Source organism: Coprinopsis cinerea, assembly GCF_000182895.1.
Source record: "Coprinopsis cinerea okayama7#130 chromosome 12 map unlocalized cont3.12, whole genome shotgun sequence".
Lineage (NCBI taxonomy): Eukaryota > Fungi > Basidiomycota > Agaricomycetes > Agaricales > Psathyrellaceae > Coprinopsis > Coprinopsis cinerea.
The window spans coordinates 1,401,589-1,423,208 of NW_003307533.1; the positions used below are offsets into that span (position 1 = coordinate 1,401,589).

Here is a 21,620-nt window from a genome sequence, read left to right on the forward strand (position 1 = left end):
ATTGGAAGCCTCTATGCTGTGACGTTCTGGTTTACATCCGAGTCGTCGACTTGTTATCACCGCGAATCAAACCTCCAGGACACTCACGCCATGCAGCACGATTGACCTAGCGAGCCGCGACGCAACCGATCTCTCCGGGTCCACCCCCCTGATTTGCAATACAAAACGGCCCTGGCCTGGTACGTCAATCCTTTACTGACTAGGTAATTTACAACCTCTAGGGAACACTTGCGGTGCGAACAGCGGAGATGACTATCATCGTATCGCTATCGCGGGCACAGCAAAGTCTCACCAAATCCGATTAGAAATACTCTCCCATTCGGAGAGAGCTGTCTACTTCTGGCACAACTTCGGATGTCTGTATACTACCCTTTCCATGTTCAGGTTCAGAAGACTGCTATATAGCTACCCAGAAATCAGACACTTACACCGCATTCCCCAACTCCAATCACACTCGTAATTAAAGAACCCGGAAAAGAAAACGCTATAGGCGCTTTAAGCGCTCTCGAATGCGGCACGAGGGGTCCAGAGGTCCATTCCACGATGTTCCCACTACCAACAAGGGAAGGCGTAGATGCCTACCATTCAGTCGAAGCTGATCTCTCTTTCACAACTCCCAGATGGGAACATCGGCTGTGTAAAACCTCCCGTGTACTCGTGTTGTTCATGGCATTTCGACAGGAAGGGTGTGGGTGACCGTGAAGAAAGAAGGGCTTAAATAGCTTTCCGACCTCGTTGAATCAAGGTTTCTGTTTTTTACTTCTTTCCCCCCTGAACCTTTGTTTGATCGATACTTTGTTCAACGTTTGATGATATGTCGGGGTTTCGACTACTTGCGTGCGCTGCGCCTTTGACACTGGAGGGCCTTCCGGCCTGTGAAAAGGCCATGCAACTGCGACGGTGAGACGCCTTAAGCGGCAGAGGAGAAGAGATGTACATACTCACTATGTCACGCACAGACTTCAAATGACTGTCCAACTTATCAGCATAGGTAAGTCGGAGGCAGGTCCAACGTCTCTTAAATTCACGCTCATAGTACTTACGCACTGGTGGGCGGGTAGTACTACTGTACTACGACTACCTCCTAACCTTGAAGGACGAAATCCGCTATGTCTGGTTTGGGAAATTCAAACCGTCGACGATCTATTATATTTGCTGCCGATATTCACTCGCTGCGAATGTCATCTACTTGTACGCCATTCTGCAGGACAGATATGGTACAAGGGTGAGTAAATCCCTACCCATTCTTGGCATCACTTGTACTGACTTGCATTGGGCCAGTATGTCTTCGACCCTGTTCACAGAACATTGTGCGCTGACCGTGGTCCGAATCGCGCCAAGTTGTCGAGTAGCGTACACCATCTCGTCCGTCTTGAGCATCTTCGGCCACTTCGGTATCATCGGTGAGCAGAGTTGGGCGCTTACCTTGGCGTATTCAAGAGTTTCCAAACTAACGAACCGAAGCTGTTTGGACTTCGCGGACATACGCCGTCTACCACACCAGACGAAGAGTCGTCGGAGGCTTCCTATGCCTTCTTGGGGCGGTCATTCTGATTCTTCTCATAGTAAGTCTGCGATATCGTCTCGGATAAACGGGTGATAAAAGGCGTGTTCTTTGACTTAGATAAGGACACCTTTCGTAAGATGTCACGGTGACAATGTGATGCCTGGGTAAGGTTACTCATATCCTGTCTTATTGCACCTCGCTCATCAACACTTCCCACCATTTCCAGTCGTGAGTAGTACAAGGCGATACAATGGAGACGTAGAAGTTGATTCGAGCGCTTCTGCGTTTACAGTTCGAGGAGCGATAGCAGCATGCATGCTGTTCTTCGATCTTTCTGCATTCGCGCTCGCCACCTTTCGTGTATGGAGGACGTCGAGGGAGGCCAGGAAGATAATGGCGTTGGATGATCTCATTCCCAGGAACAGTTTCGTGAGCGACGTCATTCTCGCACAGGGTGAGCGACGGATAGTATTTTAGCAAATGGACCTTGACTTGACGCGTTCCTTTGGAATCTCCAGGTGTTCTGTACATCTCGTATGTCTCGAGTGGTATCCTAAATGACTGAACCATACTGAGTCGAGGTACTAACCAGGGGAGTTGCTTTGTTATCCATTTCAGTACTGGTCTTGAACTGGGTAAGGCTTTTGCAGAACCATCGCGAGGCTATTGGCACTAACACTCCTAACCCTTCATTCCAGAAAGCTTGGGTACGCGACGTCTTTCTAAACGTCCCCGTTCCGTTTACTGTAATCCTCATCTAAAAATGATTTACAGTCAAATGCCATAGTAATCCGGCTTCTCAACGGCCTGAAGCTTCCGTGCGTCTCGCTTACTTCTGAACGCAAATCCCCTCTCGAGTTCCCGAGTTTACTGACTTTTGGTATACAGACTATCAGGATTCCTAACCGCTCGATTCATCCTGGCACTAAGGGCGGCCCAAGCCCCGAACGACGACGAAAATTCAGATGGTCTCCCTTCTTTCGTGGCGAACGGAAACGCAGTTAGAGTAGGTGGTCGAAGTCCTATCAGGTTTTCGACTCCAGTGCCGTCCATCTTCGACGAATTTCAGCAAGATCTCGGTTTGGGAAGTGAGAGACACTCCGCATGTGATGCTGTATATGTTGAGCATTCGAGTAGGAATACACTGCAGAAACGGAGGGAGGAGAACCCGGATATAGAGGAGGGATTCGTACAGGGATGCTCTAGAGACTTTGAGTCGGCATCCTCGTCGGAATCACCTTGTAGAGACGTATCATCCTCAAGCGTTGTAAAACAAAGGTACGTAGCTTCAGGGTTCTTCGTAGGACCCACCTTCTAACATGGTTTTGGAATAGCTCGTCAGCACCCGAGCCGAGTGGTGTGTTGGGACATACGCCTACGTCCGCCGTCTGGCCAGACAGTGCTTCGCTGAGAAATAGAACGAAGGCAGGCCCTTCATCATCCTTGTAACTTGATCCCGTAGAGCAGAAAGGACAATTCACATTCTGTACTTTGGACATTTAACAGCACTATGTACTTGTAAATACGCAGAGAAATTCATGAACGTCGACAAGTAACTCCCCACTTGGGAACGAGGAAGACATGTTACCTTGGATTCCATTCTGCAGCTTGTAACGATTGTATCCCTGCGGTGAATATCAATGTTCGTCATACTGTACAGTACTTATACTACCGGGTACTGGCCTTACATCCGCAGCCGGAAAGCGTAACGTGTAAAACCTCATGAAAAGGTGGCGCTGCTCCAACACTGCGACGATCCATGACGAATTTCCTGCAGTCCAAACAACATCGACAGCATCCAACCGACTGGATTCCAAGCACTTTACCCATATTTCCAGATACCCTCAGGGTTCGAGCACCGGAAGTCCGGTCGGACAAAACTCCCCAGCATTTCTTCTCTTCTCTGGCTTCACTCTCCCCTGACCACGCCAAGCACCGAGCGCGTAGACGCCACCAATTGACGCGACGCGACGCGCCCCACCGACCCCGCCAATGACGTCACTCAAAAAGGCAAGTGGTCCATGCGTAACGGCCTTCCTTTCCCAGACAGAGTGAACCACTCACATAAAGCCCTCTGCTTCTTCAAATATAAACCATCGCAAACCCAGCCAACTCTTTCCTGCACACCGTGACCTGCACAATGTTCTTCCCCGCCCGAACCCGCATCCTCCTCGCGCTCGTCGTGCGCAACGGCGGCGAGCGCCTCGCAGCAACCGCTCCCATCTCTCGTTCAAGTCGCGGACTACATTGTACACCCCGCCGCCTCGCCTTGACAACGGGCACGAACACGAGCGAGCCGCAAAAGAATACCCAGCACACGACGGACTCGTACGCCAAAGACGACGTGGACAGTACACCCCCGCCCTCAGACAGCAGCGTCTACCGCATCGATACCACCTCTGACAACGTCTTAAAACCAAACGAGGATATTCCTAATACCGCCAAGAGGAACCTTGCTGAAGGAAGGAGACCTGAGAACACCACCGAAGAAGGGAAGAGGGAAGGATATCAGAATATCGACAATACCTACAAGACTGAGGGCGGTCCTGGACTGCGATATGGAGGCAAAGAGGAGTGGGCGAAGGAGAAAGGCCCTCAGACAAGCAGCGGTAATGAAGGACCTGACAACAAGTCGAAGGCAGGAAGACTATGATCAAGGCGTTTTTCTTGTGAAGGGTTTGTTCTCGCAAGAGTTGTTCTGCATAAATGCATAACCTGTGAGTACTTGCTCTAGGTTTCGACCTCGAAACCATATTTCTGACCGGATACCTTATCCAGTGTACAACACGGACGCTTCATATGACCTGTAACAAAAACCTGTATTTGTAGTTTCAGCGAAAGTTTATTCAAATCCAAATCATATTACTATTACGCAGATCAATCGAAAGCATCATAGGGGTCGTAGGGAAGGTCCATCCGATTCAAGAAAGAAATCATATCGCGGCCCTGCCTTGAACGGAAGAGGGAGTCATTAGAAAGCGTAAAAACATTAGAGTAGGCTAAGGAAAAGGCGCAAAGAAAACGACATGAGCGAGTTACTTGACAAAGCGACAGGAGTCTTCTATGGGAGGTAGTTGGCATTAATTTTCAAAGTCGTCCGCAGCCTTTTCAGGTTGCTTTTTATCTTTACGGTAGTCGTAGCCCAAGAAATTCATGACGCTGCGAAAGGGACGTGGGTTAGGTTGTTGTCCCCAGTATCAGAGCAAGAGAAATACGCACTAGATCGTTCCATCAGCACATCCAACAACCACCTCTTCGTGGCTCAACTGCATCGACATCGGGTTCTTCTCAGGCGTGGCGAGACCATTGTACTTGGCAGGCAACGGTCCCAGCAGACCCTTCGGGCGCACATTGTCGTTCGGACTCAACCCAGAAATAGCCGACCATGCACCAGTCAGCGCTGTAATATCCGAGTTGATCTCGACAGTGGGAGCTGGAGGTTTAGCGGGAGATCCCATGTTAATGATAGCCCGTAGGTCAGCGTCCTCGTCGTCCTCGTCAATATCGTCGTTGACCTGAGAAGTTGAGACAGGTCCAGTCGTTTCCTTCTCTCTATGAGTAGTCAAGAAGATCTACAAATCGAACATCGTTAGCATAAGTCAAAAAAGAGTAGAGTAAATGCCACTAACTCTTCGATCAGCCCCAGCTCTCGAGCTGAACCTAGTCGCAGTCACAACCCGCCTCTTCAAGGGATCAACAGCACCAACAGCCACATCCGGCGTCTCAACAATCGCCACCAACTTGGGCGGCGCAGTCAGGATAGCAGCCTGCCCGAACCTGACAGCAAACAACGGACCAGGTGACCGTGTACTGTTCCTCGGCGACAAGCTGGGCGTCATGTAGCCAGGAGACTTGGCTCCGCTGACGCTCAGCCTACCTCCCTTGGTAACGCTACCGCTAGTCGACGTGGCGAGTGAGATGCGTCGAGCAGGAGTGGACATTGCGAGCGTGTTGGAGCCAGTGGATTGGTCGAGTCCACCTGTTGTGCGACGGCGGTTGCCTGTGAAGCTGCTAGGAGGGCCTGTACTTGCCGACATTGCAGTGGGAGATTGGACCATGGCGGGCTTGTCCTCGCCTTCTTGCCATTGTAGGTGGAGAATGACAGACTTAGTCGCGCACTAAACGATACATTAGCTGAATGACCGTTGTCAAGTTGGGGGTGGCGTTACACACAGTCATCTGAGTACCCTTGGCTGCGAACCACTGCAACATGTTGTTCGGCGCGGCACCAACGTTGGCGAGCTTTGAGTTCAAGACAGGATCACCGTAGCCAAGCTCGGAAAGCTTGAACTGCGAAATCATTTCCCTTCGCTCTGCAAAGCGGCCGTCAGGTTGGAGGAGTACACGAAGCTAAGAAGGCGACGCACTGATCGAGAACACCCGCACAATACCATCGATGGTGACACCAACGACGCGTTCGCCCTCTTCTTCACCACTGGCAATAAGCTGCACGCCAATGTTCACGGTTGTCTGCTGACCGAAACGGACAATCTTGGTACCAGCTCGCCAGTCCCAGCATACAAGGGCTTTGTCCGCTCCTGCCGAGACGAGGTTCTTGGATGACAATGCGACAGCGCGAATACCGTTCAAATGGCCGGCGAGTTGCTGAAGAGGGGTGAACGTCACAGAAGAGAACAAATGAACTCGTCTGAGTGCACAGGTCAGAGACCGTTGAGGAAAGCTGACAAGCGGAAAACTCACCCAACGTCGTGGAAACCAACGACAAAGACTTCTGTAGACAACTATCAGCAACGGTTAAGACGAAGCAGACATGTAACAACCGACCTTCTTCCGCCAAAAAGTCGACACAGCTGACTGGCTTCTTCACCGACAAGCACTTCTTCATCTCGCCAGTCTCGATATCCCAGAAACGGATGGTTTCATCGTAGCTACCACTGATGAGCCTCTTGCCTCTCAACAAGAGTGTGGTGCAGAAGTTGGTGTGTCCATTCAGGAATCGAATAGATTGTGGGAGGGCATTGTGGAAGTTGGATTCACGATGATGCAGATTGCGGTAGAGCGGTTCCCTGCGCCCAAGTCAGACCTTCGAAAGAGATTAAAATGGTAGAAGCACACGCACCATCCTTCCGGCTTCGCAGGAGGTTTGAGTGGCACAGGATCGTGGGCGGTAATACGAAGACAGTGATACCTCCAGATGGCTGGGTGGTGTACCATTTCTTGCCATTTCTTCGAAACCTATCCGATCATCCCAACGTTAACTCCAGCTGATATGCTAATGGACATGCAATAGGGACTGACCGGCTCAATGGCAAGCAGCTCGGGCACGGTAAGATACTTAAGAATCTGGAAGGCCACATTGGGAGCCAGATGCCCAAGAATATCAAACGTCGAGCGCTGATACTTTTCAAGAAGGAGGATCTGAAGGCTAATGTCACCAGGAAGGCAGGCTAATCAGGGAGGAAAAGGATAGGAAATGAGGGCCATCGCGTTCGAGAAGAGGATACGGGGGACTCACAGTCTAATATAATTCCGATCCTACAAGGTACAGCTGCGATTAGAAGAGATAGGGAAGAAGCAAAAAAGGGAAGACTTACAATCTCATCCTTTCTTCCCGAGAAAGGCCCCGGAGCGCCTTCCGTACTTCAACCTCGCTGAAAGATCCTCCTCTGATGGCAGTGAGCAAATCCACTGTATCATCGTCTTCGTCAAGGTCGTCCCGATACGCAGCCCAGTAGCCCTTGCGCTTCTTTCCACCGCAGACGCACAGGCCCTCTGCTTCGGGATCGGCAAGAAGGTGGTACGATGGTGCAGCACCAGCGTTTTGATTGTTGTCGCGAAGCATCCGCACTTCTGCTTGAAGTGCGTGCAGTTGTGCAGCTGTCGATGCCTGAGCCCGTTCTAAGAGACGCTTGTAGTGAAGGATTTTCCGAGTGTGCAATGCAAGGATGCCATCTAGGGCAGCACTCATCTAGGAAGAGAATATTGGTTCTTCCGGAAAGAAGCCAATGGGGATGGTCCACTCACCTCCTCGTCAACGTCCCCGTCGTTAATGTCGGTCACCATCTCCATTGTCATATCATCGTCCCCATAGTCCCAGAGTGCATTCCCCAGCCCATCATCCGTCGCAACAGCCGTCCCAGTACCACCGCTCATAATCCTCGTACTCTGCAGCTCCAGATTTTCGTCAAACAGCGAATCGTGTTCCTTCGGAGAGGCCCACGACTTCTTCATCGGCGTCGACCTAGGCGTATTTAAGGGACTCTTCCCGACATTCTTGGGCGAAGGGGAATAGTTGCTTCCCTGATTGAGCCCCGACTTCTTGGAGGACGCAGATACAGGGGTCCCATTGCCGAGTTTACTTAAACCAGCCTTTGCCTTTGGCGATGGAGTCGAGAGGTTGTGAAGCGTTGATGATTTCGAAGGGGTGGGTTTCGCCTTGGGGCTTGGTGAAGTCAAACTGATGATGGGCGAATCGGTGGATGCAGAGAGCAGGGACACCGAGGAGCTCGGTCTGTGCATGGATTTAGCGGGGCTGCCGTGTTTGCCAGGTGAGATCATGGACACGATGCGTTGGCGGCGGGCTGGGGTTGCTAGCGGGTCCTGGGAAGCTGGGCTTTCAACGTTTTCTGGAATGGGAGGCGAGTTGAGCTGGTATCCGTTTGACAGCGTTCGAGACGTCCGGAGCGACCCTACAGTAGACGGCGGCGCCCCTCCATCGCGTCCTGACCGAGTTACAGGAGGTGACGGCGTCTTTGGGTTCGACCCTCCCTGTCTGTTCGACTGGAGCTCGCTGACGGAGAACACGGCACCCGTCAAGCTTTGAGACGCTGGAGCAGATGTCCGTCTCTGCGCCATCTTCGTCGGGGACGCGGCAGACGTCAGGGACTTCCTCTTGGATGTGGTTGAGGGGGTAGGCTGGGGACCGGGGACAGGTGTCGCATTGGGCGAGCGAGCTATAGCACTGGCTCTACTGGTGGAACTCCGAGCACTAGATAGGGACGAACTCAAACTCTGGCTCGAACTCAAGCTGTCCCGACCACCTGGCCGGACAGTCGCGTTGGTGCTGGCGATAGACGTTGCGGACCCCGATCTTGGCTTTGTTGGGCTTGCAGAGAGTCTAGAGGAGCTGCTTAGCGTCGACGATCGATTGGTTGTCGAACGCGAAAGGCGCGTTGAGCTCTCGGACGGCGCCACCCTTGGCCTCGTCGTCGACATGGCTTTGGAACCTGGATTCGGCTGTTGAGCATAGATTTTGGTTAAGCAGGTCTTTGTCGTACCACTTGAGCGTCCTGGTCCTCACCGCTATGTTCAGTTTGTCTCCAAAACGCGTCCCAACTGTGGGCGAGCTCGCCACGAGTCACGGAGACTAGCGATCAACACCCCTTTCACACTGGTTCCTTGAACTGCGACCGAATAAGCGATTTCACAGATTCCCGTCGTGGTGGTGGTTCTAGTAAGGAAAGTTCACCGTTACAGTGTTTTTGGTATTTGGTCGAACACGAACGAGAAAAAGAAGGGAGTTGGTCTCCAGACTGCAGGCCAGAGAACTTACGGCACGCGTCAGACGTTGACGACGGGTTGTGATATATAGATGGCGGCAAGGCACACCTCGATCTGATATACCTTCTCCCGTCTCTGCCCTTGGAAATTCCATCTCCTTTATGGTATCGAAACGAGAACAAAGAGAGAAACACGGGATACAGATGGAAGCAAAGGTTATGTAGATAGTTAAAGTCTATTAATCGAATCTAGGTGACTTTTCTATATGGGTTCCTCCTTTTATTAGATCTTGCAAATGCACCCCTTAATCGAGGGGAATACCAGTGTACTCGTCAAAGCCGAGAGCGAGGTTCAAGTTCTACCAAGAAATTCAGCATTTCGTCGCGGGAAAGAAAATAAGTTACTCACCTGCAGGCATTGGGTAGCAGCACCCTTCAAGAGATTATCCAATCCACCAACCAAAACCACGCGTTCACCCTCACTATGAATTCCCCATCCACCCACACTCCACCCCTGCTTGCCCTCCACATCCTGAAGCATCGGGACAACACCCGACCTGCCCAGCTCCTTGTTCTCCTTCTCGTTCAGCGAGAACACATTCACCAACTTCTCGCCCTTGTACTTGTCAGCGTACAGCTGTTGAACATCACGAGCGGAGAAGCGCTTGGAGAGGGGGATGGAAGCGGTCATGAGGATACCCGAGAACCATGGGGCGACGGTGGGCACGAAGCCGACCTTGAGTTTCTGGTTCAGAGGGACGCCGGTGGGAGAGGTGGTGGTTTCCGAGGGAAGGAGGCGGGAGAGGTGGAAGCCCACTTCGCGCTCGTGGATGTGGTCCGTGAGCGAGTAGCTGAGGACACCACCGCCCAAGCTCTCGGGAGTCCGCTTGGGAACGCTCTGCGGACGACCGCCGTCCTTGCCTTCGACCATGTTGGTGCCCGCACCGCTGTAGCCAGACAAGCCAAAGAGGGTCGGGATGGTGCCGGGTTTGATGAACTCCAAGAGAGGAGCAATCATGAGCTGGGCAGAGGTGGCGTAGCATCCGGGGTTGGAGACACGGGTAGCCTGCTGGACAGGGGCGCGCTGGTACAATTCTAAACGCACTGATTAGCACTTCGCGGTAGCAACATGCAGCTAGAACATACCAGGAAGCCCGTAAACCCATTCACTGGCTCCAGGGGTTTCGAACCTATAGTCGGCACTCAAGTCGACGATAACCCCCTTCTTCTCCCCCTCCTTAACCACGCGGTCCTTGGCACCCTTGTCGATGGCCTGGACGAAACGAGCACCAACACCGTTGGGCAAAGCAAGAATCCAAGCATCAACCTCGCCGTTGCGCTCCATCCTCTCGATATCAGCCTCGGAGAGGTCAGAGTAGATCACTTCTTTACCTGTTGGAGAAAAAGAGACCAGATGAGCACAGTGCACCCCAGAACATAGATCAAAAGCGAAAAAGGAGAATGTATTACGACCACATTGTACACGAATTGAGAAAGAACACAACACTAATACAACCCCGTCCTTCCACCGGTATTACAAAACGGGAAAGATGGAATATAAAGCGGGGGCGAAATAAAACGTCCAAATAAATCCATCACGCACCCAGACTGGCCTGATCCACCAATCCTTTGCTCTTGTACCCCTCCAAATCGTATCCCTTCAAGGCCCTCGACGACACATGGGTGAGCTCGATGTGGGGGTGGTTGTTCAACAACGATACCAAAGCTTGTCCGGTGTATCCTCGTGCTCCAATCAAGGCGAGCTTCTTGGCCTTGGGTTGGCTGGGAGCAGCGGTAGCGTAGCCCCTCTTCGATCCAGGGGTGGTGCCGAAAGCCTTGCGAGCGAGGGTGGAGTAAGCGCGAGCGCCGGCAGGGGCAGCTGCTGCAGCAGGGGTGGGTTTGGGGTCGTGCTTGTAGGCAGCAGGTCCGACAGGGAGGTACGCCCTCTCGATCCTTCCTCGCTTATCGAACAACTCGACAGCATCCTCGACTTCATCGACATCCCTCAAGCCGTACCAGAACAGGCTCTTGCCATTCCTGGTAAAGCTGCCCTCTGCACGCTCCCAGTGCCAAGCCCTGTTCTCGTCATCGACTCGAGCAGTCCAGAACAACTTCTTGTGGTCCTTCTTGATCTTGTCGAAAACGTTGTCGATCACGTTGTTCAAGACACCCTGGCGGGTCGTGAGGAGCTTGGTGAGAACGGGGATCTCGCCCTCGGGGTGAGAGACAACCGCGACAACGTCGAGGGGCTCATCACCGTAGATGGTGTAAGGAGTCTTCTTAAGCGAGCTGAGCACCTCGGTGACGGAGCTGAATCCGGAGAGGACGTCGGGGTCGCGGTCGTGGACAACTTGACGGAAGCGGTCGGCGCCAATCTCCTCGATGGAAGAGTGCTTGAAGAGCTTGTAGCCTCGACGAATGAGAGTTCCAGCGCCGGAATCGGTGAACAACTCCTTCTGGAGAGAGGATGCGCTAATGACGGCGACCGAGGAGGAGCGTGGGAGGTGGTCCAAGAGCTCCTTGAACTCGCGCAGTTTGAGCTTGGTGCCGTATTTGACCCAAGGTTCCTTCATGAGTTGGTCGTATTCCTACAACAGGAACCATTAGCTCGTGGCCCGACATTTGACTGAGCCCGCGTGAATTCATACCTCGTCAAGGTTGATAACGTCCAACTTCTCGCCCGTCACACCGTGGAAGAGACCACCCTTGTCGTTCAAGAAGACAATCTTCATGGGCTCGAGTTCCTTCGCCAATTCACCAGCAGCAATATCGGCATTGACGTTGAGGATTTGACCTTCAGGGGTCTCCGCAAGACTGGTGAGGATGGGAAGTGCGCCGGCGCGGATGGAGGCTTCGATGGGGCGCTTATCGACCTTGGTGATCTTTCCGACGAGGCCATACTTCTCTCGGTCGAGGTAGTCGGCGCTGAAGACGCCAGAGGTGATGGGGCGAGCGCGGGTGCCGAGCTTTTCGAGAGCCGCGACCAACTTGAGGTTCTGCTCGAGGAAAACACGGCGAGCGACTTGCAGGGTCTTGGCGTCTGCAATCAAGCATGAATGAGGCGCTTGACGTCGAGGAAGCGATTGTACTCACTGGTGACCCGAATACCGTCAATGTAGTCGGGAACGACACCTTCCCGTTCCATGATGTCGTTGAGTTGAGGTCCTGCGCCATGAAGAACGACGGGGTAGAGTCCAACACGGTACAAGAAGCTCAAGCTCAAAGCCAATTCGTCGAGGTCATCTAGAACGGCACCGCCGACCTTGAGGACAGCAAACTTGGCTGGTTGCGACGGGTGTGAAGAGGAAGAGAAGATTCGCAAGTGTCGCTCGACTTCGCGTTTGGTACCAATGGAGTAAAGGAGTCGGGTAATGGTGTCCTGTTGAACACTGTCAGAGTCATTTCGGGTAGAAAAATGAAATGCCTATGACTTTCCACCGGAGAACCCCAGTGAAAAGGGTATTCAAAAGCCAGAAACAGTCCTATTTCTGGAGGAGAGAACGCAACGAAACGAAACTCACCCTGTCTGTCTGAGCAGCAGACTGAACGCCCCTGGTGGTCGCAGGAACAGTTCTGCGAACAGCTTGGACCGCAGCAACAGCTGGTCGTCGTTGTCCAGCGACGAAACGAGCTGCCGCCCTCATTGGGACCCTTGCAGAGGCTGAGGACAACATTTCGCCAGAATTCGGGGGGTGTAGGTGGTGGTTTGGAGGAAAGCGGCGGAGGTTTAAAAGACCCTGGAAAAACTTTGAATGGTCGGCCGGTGGCGATTACACACGGGTTTCCTTCTAACTCTAACTTCCACCACATCACACGGGATTATATACCAACTGTACCAACGCACTGGGTGACTCGATTGACAATTTCACAGCAGAAAACTCATACACGGTTTATCTTCACAGGAAGTGCTCGGTTTATGCTGTTGGTGGACTCAAAAGCTTGTTCATTTCGTGGCCAATGGCGATGATTGCTCAGAGACATCAGGCTATATTTTCTGAGCTTTGAATCGATGTCTGCACCACAGAACAGGGTCTAAACACCGCCGTCTGTGAGGCAACACAGACAACCGTCCGACAAGTCTCCACGGACACCAAGGCCCAGAATGTTTTCTGCGGTCTTGGCGCTGCTGATTGGGCACTCGGCCGTTCGGGCTATCTGATAAGATAACTTGTGATATTCGTCCTGGGACAGGCATGCAACCTGTCCACGCTCTCACCTATCTCCCGATACTGTGATCATGACGACCTGGATCTCTGCACATCAGGGATTGCCAAGGTCCCAACTGAATGGAACGACCACGTTCAGGCACCTCTGGTTCATCTTAGAGCTCGTCTTACACACCTTATCGTCTCAATTCCTCTGCACCAGTAGTCAATTTCGAATGACCAGAGTTCATTTACATTTCTCATTTCATCTTCGGCGCAGGTTACAATCATGTATGTCGAAAGTCCATTGGAAATGTAGCTTCGGAAGCGGAAAAAAGGTAGATTAAGCGCCCAAGATCGGGCTAGGATCCCACGGGGTTGATGGGGTGATTTCCCGCGCCAACTTGGACACAAAACTCAATGCAGATTTCAGTCTAGAAGCAAGCATACTATTGCCATTAGTTCGTTGACAGCGCCATATAACGGGCTACATGCAAACTGACTATGCAGTAGATGCCGGTAACTACTCCGGAGACTTGAGAGGACTCTTCCGAATCATTTGTAAAAGGATGAAGTACTATAGCGCATAGTTGCCTCAGCGTGCTACGAAGTACGTGAACCTACGAGTTTGTCGGTCGCCACTTACCCCGCTTCTCGAGTCGGAGGCCCTCTAATCTCATAAAATCTACGATCCGGATACCTGGAACAGAGTCGTAAACAAGACCGCGTTGAACTTACTCCTACCAAGCTCTCAATTTAAGCCGTCGTTTCGAACAGAAGCAAGGCGGAGAAGACCATTCTCTTCGACGATTTCGAGATCGAGACCATCTCCGTAAGCCTCTCTGCTCAAGCGATCGATCTCTAGAATGAGGCCCGTCTGCTCGTCGCACGAAAGCCCTGGGATGGGCTCGTCAGCGTAGATAGGTCCAGAAAGCCCGTTAGAGGTCTGTTTCCCGTTGTCTTTTGCATTATAGGCGGTGGTATTGCTAGAGGCGGTGTTATTCTCGTTGTTAGCAGGCATCATTGTGGGCGAGTACCTTCTTTCGGATTGTGCTGGTTATGGGCGATATGAGTTGACTGGCTGTTATTTGCGGTTGGGGAGTCCCTGCAAAGGCAATGAGCAGCGTATTTATACTACCGAGGCTGCAGGGCAAGACTAGAAAAAGACCAAACGCCAGGACCTGTGTAGGTCAAAGCGGCCAAGATGACTTCCCCTGAATGGGGGGACGCTTTGACGCCGCTACGGTATCCCCAAACACTGGCCCATGCCTGGACCACCAAGGCGCGCGCTGGTTAATATAGTGGGCGACATCGTGATGCTCCGCGACCCCCGCTTACAGAAGGGATTTGGTACCATTGCGTGGATATCTCCCCCGGTACGACTCCCAACCGCTATGATTGGCGCCGGGTGTTGGTGAGAAGAGTGAATAAAGACTTGCATGAAAGCACCATCAGAAAAAGGGGGATGAAAAGGAATTGAGGTATGCATACCTCTATGTATGCGGGTAGTAGGATGCTTGACACGATGGATCTGCCTTTTACAACCGGTCTTTCAAGGTTACTTCGGGAGTCGGGACTCTTGGCTAACCCAGGATACTCGCCTTCCTTTTTTAGGGCAATTGTACTTGCGACCCGCCAAATGCCGGCAACGAACCGTCGTTCCGACTGACACATTTATTCTCAAGGTTCAGATGGGACGTCTGTAGAGGGTGCATTCTATTCAGAGATAAAAGAACTCATACAACAAAAGAAACTAATACAGAGCCGACCATAGAACCGGCAGGGCCACGGCGGCACATCAACACAGGCCAAACTCAGATTTATTCTTGAATCAAGTTCCAGTTACTACTCCCTCAGGTCCGACGTGGCCTTGCCATCGATCTCAGGAACGACAACATGAGGAGCGTAAGAGCGTCAATCTCTTGAAACTGAGTGATCTCATTTTCCATGTTCCTGGTCATATTTTGAATGTCTCGGAACAGGGCTGCCAGTTCCTCGGAAGAAGGTCCAGGGCTAGCAGGCTCCTCTGCGTCAGCTTGTCGAGAAAGTCGACCAGTGAACCGGCCCTGTTGTCTCTGGGTAGTTGGGGGAGTCACGTAGGGTTGAATGGTGGAATCGTTCGCCTGCTGGACTGCGTCATTGTTATTATTGTCGTTGTTAGTGGTAGACGAGACGTTGTTGTTATTGGACATCGCGAAACGAATTATTCGCGCGTTGACTTGGGCATGGGGATTTGACTGGTTGATTTGGATGGGGAGAAGTACCTTTAGACGTTAGACGAGTAGCGTATTTATAGCTATGGCGTCAAAGGTGCGAAAGGATGCATGAGATAATGCCAGATAGGTCAAAGCGTCGTCGAAGAAAGATCGTTGTGAAGCTATGTCCAGATAATGCCAGTCGCCCATTGTCCATCAGCGAGGCGCATAAATGTGTCCCAGCGGAGCTCGTGGCCGCCATTGTTGCCTGCACAAGGACGGGAACCAACGGACACGGGGTGGACTCTTAGTCCCACTCATGTCTTTGATTGTCCGATCGTCTGTAACCCATTATTACGCACTGGTAACAGCAAGTTACCAATCACTACTCAACGCAGATCATCGTACCCAGGCATCCCACTCGACACCCTCCGACTTCCAGCATCGCCATTCAACCTATGGAAAATCTCTCCCCACGCACAACACATCCCCGCCAACCCCTCATACAGGCTCCACGGGCGATCAGGCACCCTCATCGCACCCTCCTCCACAAGCTGATCCGCCAAAGTGGCCAAATGCGCGAGGTGAATAGCTTTCTTGAAGTACGGCGATGAGGACCCCGAAGGTGAGCTGTTGTGTTCTGGGAGATCCAGGATCGTCGAGGCTGCGAGAAGAGTGTATACGGAGCCAGCGACGCCGTGGCATAGCCCAAGGCCTTTACGAAGTAGTCCACGCTCGTATATCAAGTCGGCTCCCCGTTTCAGGGAGGAGAGGAATCGTGAACGAAGATCTGACGATAGGGTGAAGAGCTGGGAGTCGAGGTGGAGGGTGGTTGAGATGAGGGTGACTACAGCCGGGGCTCCATGACACCACCTAGGTCAAGAGATCAGTGACCATCCTTTCTCGAAAGTCCGCGAGCGAACATACTGAATGAGCTCGTTATCTGGATTCGGGCGTGACAAACTGGGAGCCTTCGATGGGAAGTTCCCGTCTGTATCTTGCAATCCCACCAGCCACCCGATTGTCGAAACCACATCAGGGACGTGCGGTTCGATCACGCTTCTTGGACATTCAAGTAGCATTTGCAGTATACCAGCTGAAAATCGAAATATGAGAAATCATTCAAACAAGGGTGTCTCCTCCACATCCTTACCTACGCCATGCGCTCCTCCCAGGTACCGTCTCCCGTGCCACTTCCACATCAACGGCGGCAATCCATGTCCTTCCTGAGCCGCGGCACCCCCAAGTTCCCCTTCATACGCCTTGGCCCCATACCGTCCCCTCGCGATGAGAGACTCTACAGCAACTCCCAACATCTTATCCGAAACAACCACCTCAAGACCCTCCTTATGCCCCTCCTCCATCTCCTCCCGATACGCCTTCAACCCCTTCACCTTCTCCACCTCCTTCCTAAGCAGCAACAACGCATAAAGAAACCCAGCCCTCCCATACAAAACCTCACACCCATCCTCATCCATCAACTCCTCATCCCTATCCTCACTCGGAATACACTGCAAAGTGCCCAGAAGAAGCTCCAAAGAAGGTTTCCACCACTTCCTCAGGTTGGCCAGGATATTCTCGTTCTCAGAGTACCGCGGCCTCGATAAACTCTCCAAACACCTCCGCAGGATCAGAGTGGCCACACCGACGGGCGTCTCGAGGAACGAACACCTAGACCCGTCCTTCACAGCTGCCGGAATCCGGTTCTGACGAACGACGGCGAAGAGGTTTTGGTCTGCTTTCACCCGGAGTGAATCGGGACCCAAGATTTCCTGTGTAGTGGGTGATAGCTTTGAATTTGAGAATCCAAGATCCAGAGACGCTAGGTGGTACTGCATAAACGCCACACCTGCACAAAGAGCGAGAATAAGCGCCCAGACGCGCCAGGGAATCGTTCAGTCATAGTCAGCAACCGTCGAACAGAACTTATTCGAGAATATGGATACATACCGCTATTCCCAACATAAACACTATCTCTACCGCTAATCGCTGAAGCGCGGGTCTCGCGCTCGACCTGTTTCACAGACCTGACCAGCGCTTTCCGAATATCAGAGTAGACCTTCTGCCATCCCTCAGTGTCATGAGGGTGGCTTGAGGGTAGCGGGATAAAGCGACGGGACGACATTAGTTTCGGTTCACAAGCAAAGACGTGGGTGTCAAGAAGAAACCGAGCTCTAGAACATAGAAGCCTTACGTTTCTTATATTCGACTCGAATTGCCATTGACTTGATGACGTCACTGTTCGCGACGATCCTGACGGGTTCTTGCAAGTCTTCAAAGTTATTCGTCTTCCATGCAATTTTGAGTGTCATCATGTCACAGAGAATGCGAAGACGGTATTATGTAGTCCGCTACATGCTAAAAAAAGATGCAGTCTTTCCGTGATAAAAAAAAAGTCAGCTGCCCAATCGTGCGTTCCAGTCTTGCGGTCCATGTAGACGAGCAGATGCGGGTTGACAGTTGCTACATGTTGGGTGATACAGTGGACGGCGGGATAGACAGAAACGTGTGCTGTGGGTGTATCGGCAAACTAATGGAATAAAAAGGCAGACAAATATTATAATGAAAGATGGTAGTCAAAAGAGAGAGAAAAAGGGTCCATGATAGCGTGATCGTCATCAAAAAAAGGGAGGCTCGAAGGGGTGTGGTGGAAAGAAATAGTGTTGCATCACAGAAACAGAAGAGAAAAACCCCCTCCTACACCTCATCTAAACTTCTCAATACCTATGAGGCTGTCCAGAATATGGATGCTGCACACCCGAGTGAGATGGGTTACCGTAGGGGTCATACTCCATGCTAATACCCGTCCCACTGGCTCGTGAAGGCATATCATGGTCCTTGTACGGCGATACCAAGCTCGCCGTGCTCTGGTTCCAAGTATGGCTGTGGTTTCCATGGGCCAAAGGCACAAACGCACTCGAATCCGAGTCACGGACGCCCCGAGCGCCAGCAGCAAACGCACCAGCACCACCAACGGAAGCCATACCAGCACCCGCCATGGGATAGTTGGTAGCAGCATCGCGGCCAGCAGCACGTCGGCGGCGAGCAAGGAAGACACCAAGGAGGGCACCAAGGATCGCAATGGCTGCAACACCGCCAGCGGCGAGACCGATGATTGCACCAGTCCCAAGGCCACCGCTCTCCTCGACCTTGCCATCAGTAGACTCGGTGTTCTTTCCGCTCTGGCTGCCATCAGCAGCACCCTTGGCAGTGTCAAGGCGGACGCTGGGAGGAAGGGTGCTGGCCGCTTGCGTAGGCTGAGGACCCATCTGTCCACTACCCACAATGACATACGTTCCGTTACTAGGAATGCCTTTGATCGTGACGTAGACGAAGGCTGGTCCTGGCTGGAAGATGTTGGGGTTGGGTGGCATTTGAGCAACATGAAGGACAATGGAGCCATCGCTCTGGACAGTGTACGTGTTTTCGAGTTGCAGGTAGCGTTGACCCATGTTCATCGCGTGGGTAGTGAAACCTCCACGAAGGACGGAGACGACAGTAGCATCAGCGGCGTCGTTGGCAGATCCGGAATACGAGGTGGCAGGAATGGTGATGTCGAAAGGTTCGCCGCCATAGGAGAGGGTCTTGGGAATACCGCTGGGAACAGGACGAACTGGAGCAGAGAAGTAAGGCGGGTAGAAGATTTCAGCAGCGTAGGTGGTAGGGAAGATGGTAGTGAGATTGACATCGACGTTAGGGTTGGAGCCTGCGACCAAAACTGATCCGTCGGGCAAGAGCATGGCGGAAGAGTGGTACATGCGAGGATATTTGGCCTCTTCGAGTCCTGCTCGAGTCCATCGCTGACCCCTTGGTGCATTGGGGTCATAGATGGCGGGGGTAAGGACAGGTCCAGCGGCAAGCGACTCGCCCCATGGCATGTCAGCGTAAGACTCGACGAGTAGCGTGCTTTGAGCATAACCAGCAGTGCCGTTAAGGGCGCCGTTTAGCACCAAAAGCTTGCCATCAGGCAAAATGATGAACTGTCCCATGGTGCGTCCCTCCAACATGTCGTCGTCTTGTTCATACACCGGTGCGGAACCATCCTCAGGTTCGGGAGTGATTCTCTGACAATCCTTGGAGGCAGGGTAATCCCAGGTGTTGATGTACGGGTATGCGAAATCACCCCATTCCTCATCCTTCATGTCGGTACCACCGCAGAAGATGATGGTCGGGTTATAGTTGTTGGCCGGGGTAAGAGGGAGCATGGCGACGGCACCGGATGCTGGGTATACTCGGACGACTCCGTTGGGCATGTCAGGCAGACGAGTTTCCGTATTGTCGTTATAGTTCCACAAAGCTAATCAAGGGGATACAGTTAGCCAGGCATAAAAGTGAGTGAGGATGATTGCATACTAGTTGAAACGTTGGCCTGCAAGAACATCAATCCGGAGGGCATCATGAAAGCATGAACGTAGGTGTTCAATCCGGAGGTATGGGTCAGGAAAGGCAGGTTGGGTGGATCGCCATCGCGCGCGGGGAAGAATTCGTAAGAGTTTTGGGAACCACCGCCGTTGGGCTCGGTGTTGGGATAGTTTCTGTTGATGTATCCACCTGTAGTGAAGCCGCCAATCATGACAATAGTGCCGTCGGCGAGTGGTTCGGCGGTTGAGTACCATCGTGGCACCTTCATTGCCAGAACCGTGGCGTCGTCGAACCATCTGCATTGGCGCGAGTTGAAGTCGTCTGCGGAGGTACAGGGGTCGAGGATACGAATCGCGCGAGATCCATCCGAGTTCTGGTATTCAGCGTCCCATGAGGCGGTAAAACCTCCTGGGTTTTTGACGGACCCAATCTGACCCCCTCGTCCGACCGCACCGTTTCCGCCAAACGTTGCGAAAGAGCCATTGGGTAAGTGCATCCCAGATGAACAGAAAACATTTGAGGGCACATCCATCACTTCCGCAAGTCGAGTGTTGATATCCCTGAGGATCGAATGCCAATCAGGGGTTGTTAGACAGACTCGCTTGTGAGACCCACCAAACGGATGCCCATGCGGGATGATTGTTGACCTGCGCAGCGTTTCCTTCGGCTTTGTCGAGGATGTAGACCTTCTCTTCATTACCGACGAACATCTGCGAGACTGTTAAGACGTTTTCCGAGCCAAAATTCTCGCCAAACGCACCATCATTGCGCTGACCAGCGTATCTCCACCATCCTCGAAACCACCTGGTTTTGCAGCGAGAGCGGGCGCAACGGACGCAAGCCCTAGGGCAAGCAGCGATAAGGACGGCGACAACATCGTTGAGGACTTGGCCTGCCGATTCCTAGACGAATGACCAGCAACGAGGGCGCAAGTCTCAAGGGAAGGGAATGAGTTGGATGATAAAGGAGAGTGAGGAACAAGTTGTTTCGTGTTGCCCTCTGATGGATTTGGCTCCTTGCCTTGTCATGCCGCATCCACCTGCGGACCCCGGTCACCCACGTGCTATTTTTAGACCAACGGGCTGTGTCAGCCTTTCAATCTGGAACACTGCATTGTTCTGTTGAGCTTGCTGCCACATTCTCGACAAGGGAAAGAGGAGGCTCACTAGAAAGAGGATTCACTGATATCTCTCGAATTCAAGCGGAAGGACGCAACGGGACTCTCGAAGCTTGGCAGACGGTGGGCTGGCCATATCCGGAAATACTCGTCTGCCGAGCCGGCAACGGGGTCCACAATGGCGCTTGTCGGATATCCCTTCTGGTTAGCGCCTCAGGTTTAAAATAGAATCCTACTAGTAAACCTCGTCTTCTCATAGGCTAACCAAAGCGACGCTCTGTCGAGACTGGGTCTTCTCGTTAGTCGAGGCCACCTCGACTTCGTCTGCGAACAGAGGCCGCCGTAATAGAGTCAACGAGCTCGCCGCAGAGGCTCATGTCACATCAAAGGATGTAGATCATACTTCGTTTCCAGCCCAGAGGCCTAAAAGCTTATGTCACGGCATTCGAGGTCCACGAAACTCATGAGCTTTGCATGAGCTGCCACGGTCACCGTCGTTGATACTGAGACAACGTGAAGGGCTTACTCTCAACAACAAGAGCGAGTCTCAGCATTGTTGGACACAACCTTTGACGAAATTTAGATTTGTTGCCGTTTTAGCGGGTAAGGCGGCTTTTTACCTGGAGTCCCGAAAAATATGGCTTGTCCCCTGCTTCCCAATTCATATCCTGTACAACAAATGAGAAGTTGGCTAATGGCGACCGTCAACTTCCTTCGCTCTTTATCACCGAGAAATTGATTTCAACAAACAACCACTCTCACCGCCAACTAAAAGTGTGTGCTTCGCGGCCAGGGCTGCATTGAGAAGGGACTCCCCGCAGACGATCCGGGGGA

General features: G+C 52.4%; 8 protein-coding genes across 8 annotated transcripts; 2 read left to right on the forward strand and 6 right to left on the reverse strand.

The window, feature by feature from the left end:
- Positions 1-814: 814 nt before the first annotated feature.
- On the forward strand, positions 815-2,956 carry CC1G_06502 (hypothetical protein; the record flags this gene model as incomplete). Its single annotated transcript, XM_001835047.2, has 6 exons — positions 815-900; positions 960-991; positions 1,062-1,225; positions 1,282-1,403; positions 2,396-2,785; positions 2,842-2,956. 6 exons carry the CDS (start codon positions 815-817, stop codon positions 2,954-2,956), a joined length of 909 nt encoding a protein of 302 aa, XP_001835099.2.
- Positions 2,957-3,615: 659 nt separating this feature from the next.
- Positions 3,616-4,386, forward strand: CC1G_06503 (hypothetical protein). The gene is made up of 2 exons (XM_001835048.2): positions 3,616-4,224; positions 4,286-4,386. Exon 1 carries the CDS (start codon positions 3,648-3,650, stop codon positions 4,158-4,160), a length of 513 nt encoding a protein of 170 aa, XP_001835100.1. The 5' UTR covers positions 3,616-3,647; the 3' UTR covers positions 4,161-4,224; positions 4,286-4,386.
- CC1G_06504 (hypothetical protein) lies at positions 4,366-7,987 on the reverse strand (the record flags this gene model as incomplete). The annotated part of the gene is made up of 12 exons (XM_001835049.2): positions 4,366-4,666; positions 4,727-5,079; positions 5,137-5,625; positions 5,681-5,820; positions 5,875-6,155; positions 6,209-6,239; positions 6,293-6,534; positions 6,588-6,703; positions 6,767-6,915; positions 6,984-7,003; positions 7,063-7,436; positions 7,493-7,987. 12 exons carry the CDS (start codon positions 7,985-7,987, stop codon positions 4,588-4,590), a joined length of 2,769 nt encoding a protein of 922 aa, XP_001835101.2. The 3' UTR covers positions 4,366-4,587.
- A 1,139-nt stretch (positions 7,988-9,126) lies between these two features.
- CC1G_06506 (Arg-6 protein) lies at positions 9,127-12,648 on the reverse strand. Its single transcript, XM_001835051.2, has 7 exons — positions 12,489-12,648; positions 12,061-12,346; positions 11,616-12,007; positions 10,571-11,555; positions 10,114-10,359; positions 9,377-10,062; positions 9,127-9,326 (listed from the first exon to the last, which is right to left on the reverse strand). The coding sequence occupies exons 1-7, from the start codon at positions 12,609-12,611 to the stop codon at positions 9,273-9,275; spliced, it is 2,772 nt and encodes a 923-aa protein (XP_001835103.1). The 5' UTR covers positions 12,612-12,648; the 3' UTR covers positions 9,127-9,272.
- A 1,215-nt stretch (positions 12,649-13,863) lies between these two features.
- CC1G_06507 (hypothetical protein) lies at positions 13,864-14,136 on the reverse strand (the record flags this gene model as incomplete). The annotated part of the gene is made up of 1 exon (XM_001835052.2): positions 13,864-14,136. The coding sequence occupies one exon, from the start codon at positions 14,134-14,136 to the stop codon at positions 13,864-13,866; it is 273 nt and encodes a 90-aa protein (XP_001835104.2).
- An 829-nt stretch (positions 14,137-14,965) lies between these two features.
- CC1G_06508 (hypothetical protein) lies at positions 14,966-15,304 on the reverse strand (the record flags this gene model as incomplete). Its single annotated transcript, XM_001835053.1, has 1 exon — positions 14,966-15,304. The coding sequence occupies one exon, from the start codon at positions 15,302-15,304 to the stop codon at positions 14,966-14,968; it is 339 nt and encodes a 112-aa protein (XP_001835105.1).
- Positions 15,305-15,696: 392 nt separating this feature from the next.
- CC1G_06509 (lanthionine synthetase C-like protein) lies at positions 15,697-17,619 on the reverse strand (the record flags this gene model as incomplete). Its single annotated transcript, XM_001835054.2, has 4 exons — positions 15,697-16,180; positions 16,235-16,403; positions 16,461-17,156; positions 17,502-17,619. 4 exons carry the CDS (start codon positions 17,617-17,619, stop codon positions 15,697-15,699), a joined length of 1,467 nt encoding a protein of 488 aa, XP_001835106.2.
- Positions 17,620-18,024: 405 nt separating this feature from the next.
- On the reverse strand, positions 18,025-20,546 carry CC1G_06510 (copper radical oxidase variant A; the record flags this gene model as incomplete). Its single annotated transcript, XM_001835055.1, has 4 exons — positions 18,025-19,604; positions 19,661-20,229; positions 20,285-20,379; positions 20,430-20,546. The coding sequence occupies 4 exons, from the start codon at positions 20,544-20,546 to the stop codon at positions 18,025-18,027; spliced, it is 2,361 nt and encodes a 786-aa protein (XP_001835107.1).
- Positions 20,547-21,620: the final 1,074 nt, after the last annotated feature.